The 12,382-nt window shown below is 43.7% G+C and overlaps 1 protein-coding gene across 2 annotated transcripts in view; it reads left to right on the top strand.

Moving 5' to 3' along the window:
* The window catches only part of LOC149353187 (ribosome biogenesis protein BMS1 homolog), a 48,837-nt gene that overhangs the window by 9,097 nt on the left and 27,358 nt on the right, over positions 1–12,382 (top strand). For both annotated transcript variants that reach the window (XM_089582398.1, XM_089582397.1), the window contains exons 4-11: positions 2,640–2,719; positions 3,562–3,750; positions 4,299–4,563; positions 5,644–5,843; positions 9,379–9,512; positions 9,615–9,765; positions 9,853–9,994; positions 11,563–11,664. In XM_089582398.1, the coding sequence (XP_089438524.1) occupies positions 2,640–2,719; positions 3,562–3,750; positions 4,299–4,563; positions 5,644–5,843; positions 9,379–9,512; positions 9,615–9,765; positions 9,853–9,994; positions 11,563–11,664 (1,263 nt within the window). The remainder of the gene's footprint in view (positions 1–2,639; positions 2,720–3,561; positions 3,751–4,298; positions 4,564–5,643; positions 5,844–9,378; positions 9,513–9,614; positions 9,766–9,852; positions 9,995–11,562; positions 11,665–12,382) is intronic.

Genomic DNA, 12,382 nt, shown 5'->3' with positions numbered 1-12,382 from the left:
GTGACTCTCATGACATGGTCCTGCTGTGACATTGCCAAAAACTGGAGAACTACAGCAAAAAAAAAGAAGGAATAGGAAAACGAAGGACTGATTTGCTGAAAGGGGGATCGGAGATCTCAGCTTTTGCAGCTTGGCTACTTGCTTTGTCCCTTTCATTTTGTGTACATGTGTGCACACATGCGTGCACACATCTGCAGGATGGCATGGCATGATGCATTGTCAAGTGGCCAAGTGTTACATTTTTAGCAGGGTAGCAAGCTGGAGGTGGTTAGTTACATTTGTGCCTAGCACAACTTTTTATAGTTTCTTATAATTTCAAAAAGTTAGCCTTTATGATCTGAGGCATGTTGCATGCATGGCTGCGATATAGACCGTTTACAGAAAACAGTTTATACTGTGCACAATGGGTGGTGTCACTAGGATGGCCGTTATTTCTGGCCTTCGGAGCCGCCACTAACAGCACTGGGTTGCAGTGTCAGCGCCTCCTCTATTTTTACAATACCTGCTGAGTACGCCCGATCCGACCGTGTAAGGCCCTCTCTTATCCATCCTCCTTTCCTACTCTCCCACATCGGCTAGCCTTCGCGCCTGCTGTACTCTTGTGAGGAAAAGTACCATCTGAGTGGCGGCTAACGACTGAAAGCGATCAAAAACAATTTTTTAAACGTTCTCTCTTTCTTCGTGAGGCGGTGCCCTGCATCTGTCATGATCATCTGGCTGCCTGTCAGGTATAGACTTGTCATTGAGCACGTGTGGGGTAGGAGTAGGGCAGAGCTATCACCACCGCGTGCCCATGTGCAAGCATGACACAAGCAGTGCTACCATCTGGCTAGCACTGCAGTGCGGCAGCTAACTGAAATGAGGTGTACTGACGGCTGGCATTGTAAAAATAGAGGAGACGCTGGCAGTGTGAACCGTGCATGAATAATCAAGCCAGTTTCGAACACTGCTGCTTTCTTAGGGATATGGAGTGTGTTTTGAAGCAATGTGCAGAGATGTAGAGCTAAAATATACCTGTGGTTGACTGGGAGAAAAATTCACGCTTCTTGCAAATGGGCCATTTTGTGTGCAGGCAGCCATATTCAGAGAATTGTCTTGCAATTTCATTCTTGCTTCTGTGAGGACAGAATATCTAGAGCTGTTGCACTGAAAAAAATAGTGACAAAACTATCGCAAACCCCACATGCCAGCTTATTTTAGCGCTGGCAGTAGATGAGAAACCGAGAAAGAGCTGGTGATCATTGCAGCAGTGCATTGTCGCATTGTAATAAGAACTTTTTGCAGCTATTAGTGAAGCACGTTCATAATGAATTCATCGTGCAGAGAAGGCAGGTCAGTGGTTGCACATCTGTAACCTAGTCCACTTTCGACAACACTGATCCAAATAGAATAATTGACTTTTAGAACTACGCATATTTACGGCACAGCGGTGTCATTTGTTATGCTAATTTCTTAAATTCCAGCTGATTGCAGCTGACTACATCTGCAAGTCATAAACTCATAGTCTCACTTTCTCTAGAGCATAGCTAAATGCTGCTGAGCGCGCGAACCAACCTATGAGCAGTTTGCTTGTGTACTTTTCCTTTGGATGCTGCAGCATTAACAGAACGTTAAAAAAAAATGATGTCGCCACAATTTGCAGGCAGTCACACATGCATGTATGCTCAATTTTAGAATTGTACAGTGCTAAGCGGTGGATATTTTTAGTAAGTGTGTATTCATTCCTCCTTTCTACAAAAATGCCGTGCCTTGGAAAGGAGGCTCTTAGACAATACTGAGTTTGTAATCTGTGAAGTTTGACACTGAACTAAATAACAAAAATAAAAACTCTTAGCAGGCTGCGCAGTTTGTCAGCATATTTGTACTGGTGCTGGTTGTCAGGAGAGTATAAATCAGGTGGTTGGATTGAACATTTTGCACCACCAGTACTTGCTCTGTGCATTCAGTCAAAAGTTTTTGCGCCACCTGCTAGCATGTATCCACAGTGAAAGCTGAAACAGCGCTTTGCAGCAGGGAATCTGCATGCCGGCAGCCATTAGATCCGGAAGGCTCAAAGGCTGGCAGTGGCGAAAAGGTCACCTGACCAAATTTAACAGCACCTGTGCTCTTTCACTCTAAGGTGTCTATAGGTATCCTACTGCTTTCCGCTGCTCCACAACGCCTTTTGTTGTGAAGAACCGACTGGTTGTGAAAGTTATGCCTGCTCATGGCTGTATGTGGTCTTCAAAGTATTACTCTGCAGTATTGCAATTTTAGTCCAAAAAATTGGACTTCAGAGTCCAAAATATTGGTTGTAAATGTGTACTTACTGTTCCTATGAGCTGCTCAACGGTTCCTTAGCAAAGTCTGAAATATTCTGCAAGTCCGAGTTATTGGTGTCCCCCCCCCAAAAAAAATGGCCGGCTACCGTATCTTGTTTGTTTAGCGAATAGTATATAGAAGGATATTAGATTCACTATTCAATTTCGAAAATTTGCGCACCCTTAGAAAGCCAGAGTGGCCATGAATATGTAAAGGACTTATAATTTTATGAAGTTTCTGGCGTCATACTAATATGGGCAATCAAAACTAGACACTGGAAGCACTTTGTTTTGTGTAGTTGTTACTGTATTACGTACTATTCTTTCTTTAATTTTCAGGCAAGAAACGCAGGCTGACCCTGATTGAATGCAACAATGATGTCAACTGCATGATAGATGTGGCAAAAGTGGCTGATTTGGTAAGTAAGGAATATGTAGTTACTAGAGGTTAATTTGCCATAATTTTCAACAAACCAAGTAACTTTGCATATTTGTTACAGTTTTCGAGGCAAAGTTAGTTTGCATCTTAACCATAAGAAGACTTGAGTGGATAATGTTATAAGTGCATAATGTTATTGTCTATGATAAGTGCATTATTTTATGTAATGAATTACTAGAAGGATTGCTGTTGCTGATTTCTACAAACTTTACTGGCAATTTCATTTGACCTGCTGCATCTACGGTGTGGCGAAGCTAACGTGTTTGTCGTTCGGTTTGTTACGGCCTCTGCAATCTCCGCGGGTGGCTTTGAAACGGTGCAAAAACTACGGAAGAGGTCTTTGTCCCAGCTGCCGTTGTTTTGCTGACTAAATTTAGCTTCTGCAGCATGAGTTTTTGGCGAAATTTTTGTTACGAATTTCTGATTTACATATTAACTAGCTCGGGTGCTGACGCAAAAGATGCGGGTTCGATCCCGGCCGCGGTGGTCAAATTTTGAAGGCAAAATTTCTGGAGCCTTTCACTATGCCGTCCCTCGTAGCCTGAGTCTCTTTGGGACGTTAAACCCCTATAAACCACTATTTTGCGATTTTTTTATCAGTTCACTGTAACGAGGTTTCTTTTTTTACTGTAGTATTTATGGCAAGGTTTTGGGGGTGTTGAACACTCTCTGATTTTATTTTTGGATTGTTATCATGACAAGCCGACTACTTTGATTTTTTTGATGATTTTACATGGAATTCTTTTGCATGTCCTTTGAGTTTTGTCGTAAAGCGAAGCAACAGTAGCCATGTGGTGTATGTCATGTGGAAATATGTTCCAGGTGCTGCTGATGGTGGATGCCAGCTATGGATTTGAAATGGAGACCTTTGAGTTTCTGAATATTTGCCAAGTGCATGGTTTCCCTAGAATCATGGGTGTGCTTTCCCACTTAGATGTGATTAAGAATGTGAAGACACTGCGCCACACCAAAAAGCAGATGAAACATCGCTTTTGGACAGAAATCTATCAGGTGTGTTATTTTCCAACTTCAGTTGCTCTTCATCTGTGTTGCCACCAGAGAAAACTGCTTCTTGGAAGTTACATTGCTATCTGTCATCTTTCTGGCTGTAAAAATTATTCTTACAGTTAAGGCTATTTCCACTTGGCTCTAGAACTAGCTTCTTCTATTGGGAGCTAGTTCTGCTGCTAAGAGCGAAAAACAGCTTTGTCTTTTTTCTTTTTGTCACTGTGTCTAACTCAACCATGATATATATCTCGAGAAATATATCACGGTTGAACCTTTTCAGTGAATTTGCGTATTTTTATGCAAAGGAATACCTATGGCAGTTACTGTATTTTATATAAGGTGCAAAAAAATATTTTGTGCGTTTGTTTCCTTATTGCTATTGTAAATACTGCTTTACACCAATGGCCAAAGCTAGCATGAACCTGCTGCCATGTAATTGTGTAGCTAATGGTAGATTCACCAAGCAAAACCATGCAGAACCTTGTCATAGTCCAGCAAAGTGCCCGTTTACTTCAGATGGATTTGGTAACTTTTTCTCATAACATATGCAGGGAGCAAAACTGTTCTACCTATCGGGCCTCATCAGAGGCGAATACATGAAGAATGAGATCCACAACCTTGGAAGGTTCATCTCTGTCATGAAGTTCAGGCCTCTCCAGTGGCGAACATCCCACCCGTACTTGCTAGTGGACCGCATGGAAGATGTCACTGATCCAGAACTTTTACGCACAACTCCCAAGTGTGATCGGAATGTCTGCCTGTATGGATATGCACGAGGAGCCAGCTTCAAGAACAATAACAGCATTCATATACCAGGCAAGTGCTATACCCACTAGGGGCAGCATGCTGCCCTGGAATGTGCAAGGCTTCTATGCCGTTCGCATGCGCAGAATATTCTCAATGCTCAGCAATGGCTCTCCGTTTGCCTAAGGAGCTGTTGGTCGAAGGGAAGCAGTTACAAAGAGGGAGGGCGTGCGGAGCGGGCAAAGTTGGGACACACGTATGTGCTCATGCGCTGTTTTCGTGTCATCCGCTTGAAATTTTTGCGAACCACATCTTATGTGGTTTGCAAACCACAACCATGCTTATGTTGCGAGCTCGCGAGCTGCCTTGGCATGCATGTATATTGCGCCAAGCACCGTGCAGGTAATGGGGACGAAGCACCATCTTGAGTTATGGTTTTGCTGTCATTGTATGTTATATCCTCTTGTTAGTGCCCTGGGAACAGCTGCGACCTTGTGGGACGGAGCTATGGAAATGAAGGCAGAAAGCCATCCTGGCGGCAGGCCAAACCCGTCTCTTCTTTTCTAACCAATGGAATAAAATTAGGCCCACCCCGCTCCTCGCGTTTTCAGCTGTAAGCGCGAGTATGTGTCTTTTCGCGTGTAAGTCGCCTGAGTGGAAGGCGAGGTCATGATGTGTGAAGCACGCAACAGGCTTCACAGCTGATGGGCGTGCCAACCTTTTCAGCCCTTTTACTATGCTTTGGGGATCTGTAAACGCGATAAACACCTTGTGCTCACAGGCAGGTCGCCGCGTTTGGCGCCAGTTTTGGGCAAGATAGCAAGAGCTGCGGGCTGGCTTGGCAGCCTGCCAAGGCAGCGCAGTTGCTCATGCAAGGCCCGCCCGTACTACCCCAGATGGCGCAGCTGGCGGCGCGCTTGCCACTATGATCCTCAACGGTGGTGCATTTCAGAGCAAGGTCACCATACCCGCGGCAAAATGCGCCGCAACCCGACTCTTCTATTGTAAAACCGTAAACAACTGGCGTTTCGATGATAGGCAAGGCGTCTCATTATACGCAAGCCACCGCAGAGTGCATATCGCCGGATACGATGCCGATTTTGGCTCTAGACGCTGTCAGGAAATAACTGGATCTCTGCTGCTTTGCTACAGGTTGTGGGGACTTCACCATCCATGACATCGGCCTGCTTCCTGATCCGTGCCCACTCCCTGATAAAGAGAAGCGGCGTTCGCTCAGTGAAAAAGAGCGGCTGCTGTATGCTCCGATGGCTGGTGTTGGAGGTGTCGTTTTCGACAAAGATGCTGTGTACATTGACTTGCGTGGAAGCCACTCTCACAAGGAAGGACGAGGAGTAAGTTACTCTGAGGAGTGTATCTTTGCAAAGATAATTTGTCTGTTTCATGGCCTTGCAACGCTGCAAAGTACAGTCGGGCCCACTTATAACAATACTGGTTATAACAATATATTGGATATAGCAATGGTCAGTCGTGGCACCATCAGCTTTAACATGAATTCTATGGTAAAATAAACTGCTTATAACAATGCTGTCAAAGCACATTATTGGTTATAACAATTAAATCTGGTAATTGAGTGTCAACCATTATAAAAAAAAAAATACAAGGAAATGCTACAACCACACCAGAAACCCACGCTTACAACACAAAAGCGTGCGTGTGTGGGGCCAACCAACGGACTGAGCCGGCGCAGCGACACCACGAAAGCAAAAGAACCCGTGACCACGCACTCAGACACGATGCCACCATGCGTGCCGAGGATGCTTGCGTGTCACAAATACACAGGCAGGAGAAATGACGGATGCATTCCCTTGAGCAAAAGACCCATGCAGAGAAGAAAGTAGGGAGCATGGTAGGGAGCCTTGGCGGAGCAGTCCATTATTAACGTTTCTGAGGGGTGCGCCGCTCACAGAAAAAAATGCACAGACGTGTTTTTCTTTGTTTTTACACTCTGAGCTATGGCTGACACCGGCAGCGCATACGTTGCCCCATCTTCCCCTGTTCTTTGCTAACTTCCCCACGCTCCAAGCTTCACATATTTAACGCATCCCAGGGGCAGAAGTCATCACGTGAGGCGAGCTGCTGCATTGTTGCATTGGCTACGTGCGCCATGTGCACTCCCAGTCAGTCGGTGCAGTACGCGTGCGCGCAGCCAGCACGGTTTTCCTCTTGTCAGCTGTCACCGCACCTTTAGTTCTGCACGCTTCTTGACTTTCCTGTAAGAATCACTTCCGGAAAGCCGGCTTGATTCCTGTGATGTGGAGGTGCACGAAGCACCCGCCGGTGCAGTGGTGGGGGTGCTTTGGTCATCGGTGAACGGTGAACATTTTTCCGGACCCCTTAAGTTCGAATTAATGAGCTTTTACAAGCATTAGAACAATCAAACCCCTCCAGGTATTTACTGTCAATAAATGCTGTGAAGTCTCATCTTTTCTTTTTTTTCGGCACAACCCTGTTATAACAATTATTGGTTATAACAATGGTATTTCCATGGCACTTGAATATTGTTATAAGTGGGCTTGACTGTATTCTCATACAAGAGTACCGGACTTACTCGCGTAATGAACTCACCCCTGCCCACTTTTGTCAATGAGAATTTACTTTTTTTTTTTTAACCTTGCATAAAAAGCACGAACCTGACCATCAGGACCGGTGTTCAGTATGTTCGCTTTATCTGGCCATGATTGGCTGCTGTCGTCGACTATTGCAATATCATTGGATCATGCTGTGATAGAGCGAACACATTTTGATGTGGACGATGCTAAACCCCATCCACACATGAACATGAGTGACTGGGGACACGACTTGTCGTCCATGCGCTTTTGTTGATGATGGGCAGATGAGCAAGCGGGATGGCAGGTGAGCAAGAGGGCAGGCAGGCGGGCGACTCTTACAAAAAAGATGTCGGAACTTTTTTTTTTCCTGCGTAATGTACGCTGCCCCCAAATTGATATCAACTTTCCATAAAGGGGGGGATGAGGGTTTTAATGTAACTTTTTATTTATCGCTAGAATCTCGTGAAATTTTGCACCAGATGCGTTTCCCACGGAAATAAAAATTCGCGTGGACTTGCTTTCGCTGCTCACTACGTATCACTGCGCCGATGGCAGAGCGGCAAGCCTCCACGGGACTGGGTGAAAGGTTGGTCGACTCCTCGCACCGTTTGTGGGGAATTCAAGAAAAAAAGGCGGGAGCCGACGTTAATCCTATTTAAATTAGGGATATCGGCCGCACAGGGCAATAATTCGAAGTTTCCACGAACGCTCGGAACGTGTAGATTGAGTTCCAGCAGTAAAAATAGAAGTTCAGATTCCTCTTCAGTGCACCTTTAAGGTAATTGTAAAATGCTATTTATATGTGGCCTAAACAGAAAAAGTAATGTCATCGGGTATGGGAATTCCCTGGCTATCAATTCCTGTAATTAAAAGCAACAAAATACAGTGAGAAAGTTCATTAAAGCTGTGTAAGAAATTACCCAATTACACTCTACAATTTAAGATGACTTTTGATCTAAGACTACCAGCTCATTATGATTGCATTTTTGAAATTGGAAGAGAAAAACTCATCTGTGTGCAAAATTTCATGAGATTCTAGCCATAAATATAAAGGTTAGTTTTAAGACCCTCATCCCCCCCCTTAAAAAAAGTTGGTTCATTATGTGAGTAAATATGGTACTATTATGCAGATTAGTATTGCTAGGCCAGCACTTTGTTGTTTTTCCTCTTAAGGGCAAGCTGCGATATTTTTTAATAGGTGAATTGCAGTAGTATTGGTTTGTGCTGGTTCATAAAGGAACAGCCAAGATATTGGCGGCATGATTTATCAGTTTCATTTGGAGATTTCAGATGGGCAAGTGGCATGCAACCTTATTTGAATTTATTTGTTCAGCTTTGAGGAGTTATAAATAAAATTGCACATGACAGACCTTGACATGCGTGGCAGTTTGTATTAAACATGGTGAGTCAGCTGTGTACTAACAGAGTACCGTATATACTCGTGTAAGGGCCGCACTTTTTTTCCACGGTTCTCACGGATTGCGGCCCTTGCATGGAACCGGCGTTTTTCCACTAAAAATTTCTGCTACAGCGCAGCCCCGATTACGCGCCCGTTTTTTACACGTCGATACCCATTTTTATACCGCAGGCGCGATGAATCCTTCAAATACAAAATGCATTAAAAGTGTAGATTGTGCGTGCGTGATTACCACCCGTAGTAACATAGGTTGCTAGCGGTTGCTTGATCACTGTATTACTTTACTGGCAAATTTTACGTGATCCTAAGTTAAGATCCACCTAAGGTACGGCGCTTGTGACGGCTTGGAGCGGCGCGTCACCGCCCAAAAACGCGCCACTCGCGTTTTCTTGCACGGTGAGGCACACCCAACACGCCTGCACCCCATCCTGGCTTTTGCACAGCATAACGTTTTGTCAATCTTTTCTGGTGCGAACGCCGAGCGAGCTAACGTCGATGACGGACCACGTGTACGGGGTTCCAGACCGAGCACGGCACGTGGGACGACGCGTTTGTGGTAGTAGCGATTTTTATGCGGCCGAAATTATGCGTGGATGAAATAGTTTTTGGCTCTCCTTTTTTTTCCGAATTGCCGGCGGCCAAGTTGGGGGTGCGGCCCTTACACAAGTACTATATACGGTATGTTCAGCTTGTATTAGGAAAGGTTTAGGCACATGAAATGGTTGATCATTTCATATTTGCCGCTGTGATTCGATTGGTGAATTCGTTTTCAATTGCCATGTCTATATTCTTATATAGACATGGCTTATATACGCTGGCTTTAGCTATCAGAAGCAGTGCTTCAGTGAGTGCTAATGTAGTCCATAAATAAAATGTATTCTCTTTTGTTTTCACTAACAGGAAGATGGAAAACAAGTTGACGAGATGCTGCAGTCAATGATGAAGACCCAGCAGACAATGGATGCGAAGATGCAGACTAGCAAGTTTTCTCTGTTTTCTAATGGACACACCCTTTCTGCTGATGATGTTGAAAAGTGAGGAACCTACTTGTAAAAAATCTCAGTATATCATTGCCTTTGTTTAATTTTAATGTACAACATTGTATTGCTATTTATGCTTTATTATTTGGAATCTAGTACACTGCACGAGCCAGAATCAAGGCCTCGAAGACCAGCACTTGCACACATGTCAAGAGAGGAGGGTGGCACTAGTGGGTCAGAAGATAAGTTTGACAGTGACGAAAGCTTGTCGGATGAAGGAAGTGATGCCGAAGTCTCTGAAGAGGAGGTAAGTGTGTTGTCCATCATCAGTATGAAACTTTTGAAGTGTTCTCGAATATTGTTTTGGAATGTAAATGCTGTTGTTTTTATTCAGGGTCAAAATAAAGTTCTGCCAAAAAAAAGAAGAAAAGTGTCTTTTGCGGACGAGTCTGGGTCAGATGATGAAAATGCAGCTGACTCGAGTACTGAAAACGATGACCAGGAAGATGCAAGCAGTGATGATGATAATGATGACAGTAAGCTTTCTTCCACTGTTCTCCTAACCTCCTGAAGAATGAACAAACGCTTGTTTAAATTGTGAAAGATAGCTACATGCACATTTATTTGCCGTACCATGTGATGCTCTGTGATAATTTTTAGCCGTGCATTGATTGGTGTTGCTGAAACTTCCTTATGACAAGGTTTTTCTCTGTGAACTGCAGAAAATGTAGTGTTCATTACTGTGGATAAATGTATTAAGGCGAAAGCCTTTAATGCCTCCATCATTGTAAGCAGGAGTTGTCGACAGAAATGTCACACTTCTCAACTGGTCGAAATGGTCGTGACGTCACACTGCGCGAATTTCAAACCGGGCCAATTGTACTTTGGCTAGTAACCATGCAACCAATTAAAGGGATCGTATAGTGATGCTCCAAGTAAGTGGGAATGAGTTTAGTTAATTGCTTATTTTACCAACTAGCCTAATTAACTTTTCTAGTCAGGCCAGATAAATAAATAAAACAGAGTAGGAAATTGGTCGAGTTGGGGAATCGAACCGCGGTCTCCGGAGTGCGAGACGAGCATGCTAACCACTCCGCCATGCCAGCTCAATGGTTTGGAATGAACAAAGGCGCGTCTAGTGAATAAGGTGTCTTTGTTCACTCCCATCTTCCTCCCTTCCCGTTACAGCGAGGTTCAGATGTCCACCGAGATATGCGAGACAGATACATTTCCTTTCCTCAAAAACCAATTTACCGACGAGCAAGGCGTAGAGCCGAACAGGCGATGGAGTTCTATGGACTCCCTGGTAGCGTTGCAAGACGCTGTCGCATTTCTCTTGGAGGCGAAGCTTAACATCTTAGCATCACATCAGTGACACAAGCAGCAACTCCGCGCTTAAAGCTTTCGCCTCACCGCACTTTAGGTCAACAAAGTGCCCCTGAATTTTTTTTTTAGTGTCATACTGAACCCTTGCTGTTTAAATCAATATTAAGGTACTTGCATTCCAAAAACAAAACGTCGCCGCCGCACTGATGCCAGAACGCCAGACGAGGCGTCACGTGATTCTGTGTGGAGCCCAGCCAGTGGAGTGCGCGAATGCGGGTGAACGTTCATGTTGTGACTAGTTTTCTGTGTTTTTGTCTTGGGGTTAGAGGTTGAAGCATTAGTAGCGAGAGTCAGCACTAAATAAAAAAAAAAACTGATTGCTGCAAAAGCGAAGAACCAGATAAAAAAAAAACACGAAAAGCATTTATGCACAATCAACACTGACTTATTGTGACAGGAGGAATGTTCTCTGGCACATTTTGAAGTCTGTTGAGGTTCCTTGAGGCACAAAAGCTTGAGAACCCCTGCTTTAGTTGGTTTACACTGCAAATTAGGTATGTGTGTTTTTTTTTTCATGGCAGCAGTCTGTTGAAATATGTAGCCATAATTTTTTTTTTTAACCCTTCCATAAGTGCTTTGTTGCCACCATTTGTATCTGGTTCATTTTTGTTTAATATAAATGGGGCCTTGTATTAAAGATAGGTACAAATGTAATACACTGTATGGCGGCATAAGCAAATGTACTAGCGTGTTTTCAGAATTGTCTACTTCCTTACAGGCAGGTACAGATGGAAGGAAAACATGACGGAGAAGGCAGCACAGGCCTTTCATGCCAGATCTCGGAAGCAGCGGAATCTCCAATTTCTTATTTATGGGAATGGTGAGGCATACTGAAACCTCATGTCATGACCTGAAATTGTATTTTGGTGGTTCCTTCGCAGCATGTGCAAATTTTGTGAAGGCACCAAAGTAGGATGTGGGTGATTCAGCCATGCTGTTCTCTGTCACATCTGTAAACTGCAGTTCATTGTCACTTTACCTTGCACAATGCGAGGTGGTGGAAGAACCAGTTCAGTGTGCATGGCAGTTGTTGAGGTCAGTTTTTCTGAGGTAGTCTTTAAAATGTACTAGTCAATGAAGGTAGTCATTAAAGTTGTCGTTGAGACAAATTTCCTCAATATTTTTTTTGTTCTGATTGAAATTGTGCTGTAGCCAAAGGAATGTCGTGTGGAGATATGCTATTTATATTGTTATTGAGGTATATAATCATATAAAAATGTTCAGTTATGTTGAAGCACCATAATTATGAAATATAATAAGTGGCATCATTGACCACATAATTTGATATGTTCGACTCTGCCATTAAGAAATAGTGTATCCCTAGTTTAGTTCCTTCAGAATTCAATGGTATAAGGTTGCTTGTAATTCCGCCATAACATACCAAATTTTTGTAAGGTAGTAAGGCAAAAAAAAAACGAAGTGGACAAAATATCATTTGAAGTGCGCACGTCAGCCATTTGAAGGTCGTTGCAACGGTCTCAGGAAATGGCGGAAAAATGAAATTTTCGCGTGTTCTCTTTTTCTCCTCACTTTTTTTT

Source organism: Amblyomma mixtum, chromosome 3 (genome assembly GCF_055824585.1).
Source record: "Amblyomma mixtum isolate Tamu chromosome 3, ASM5582458v1, whole genome shotgun sequence".
Classification (NCBI taxonomy): Eukaryota; Metazoa; Arthropoda; class Arachnida; order Ixodida; family Ixodidae; genus Amblyomma; species Amblyomma mixtum.
The sequence above is the reverse complement of the archived record's forward strand: the minus strand, read 5'-3'. Positions and strand labels throughout refer to the sequence as shown.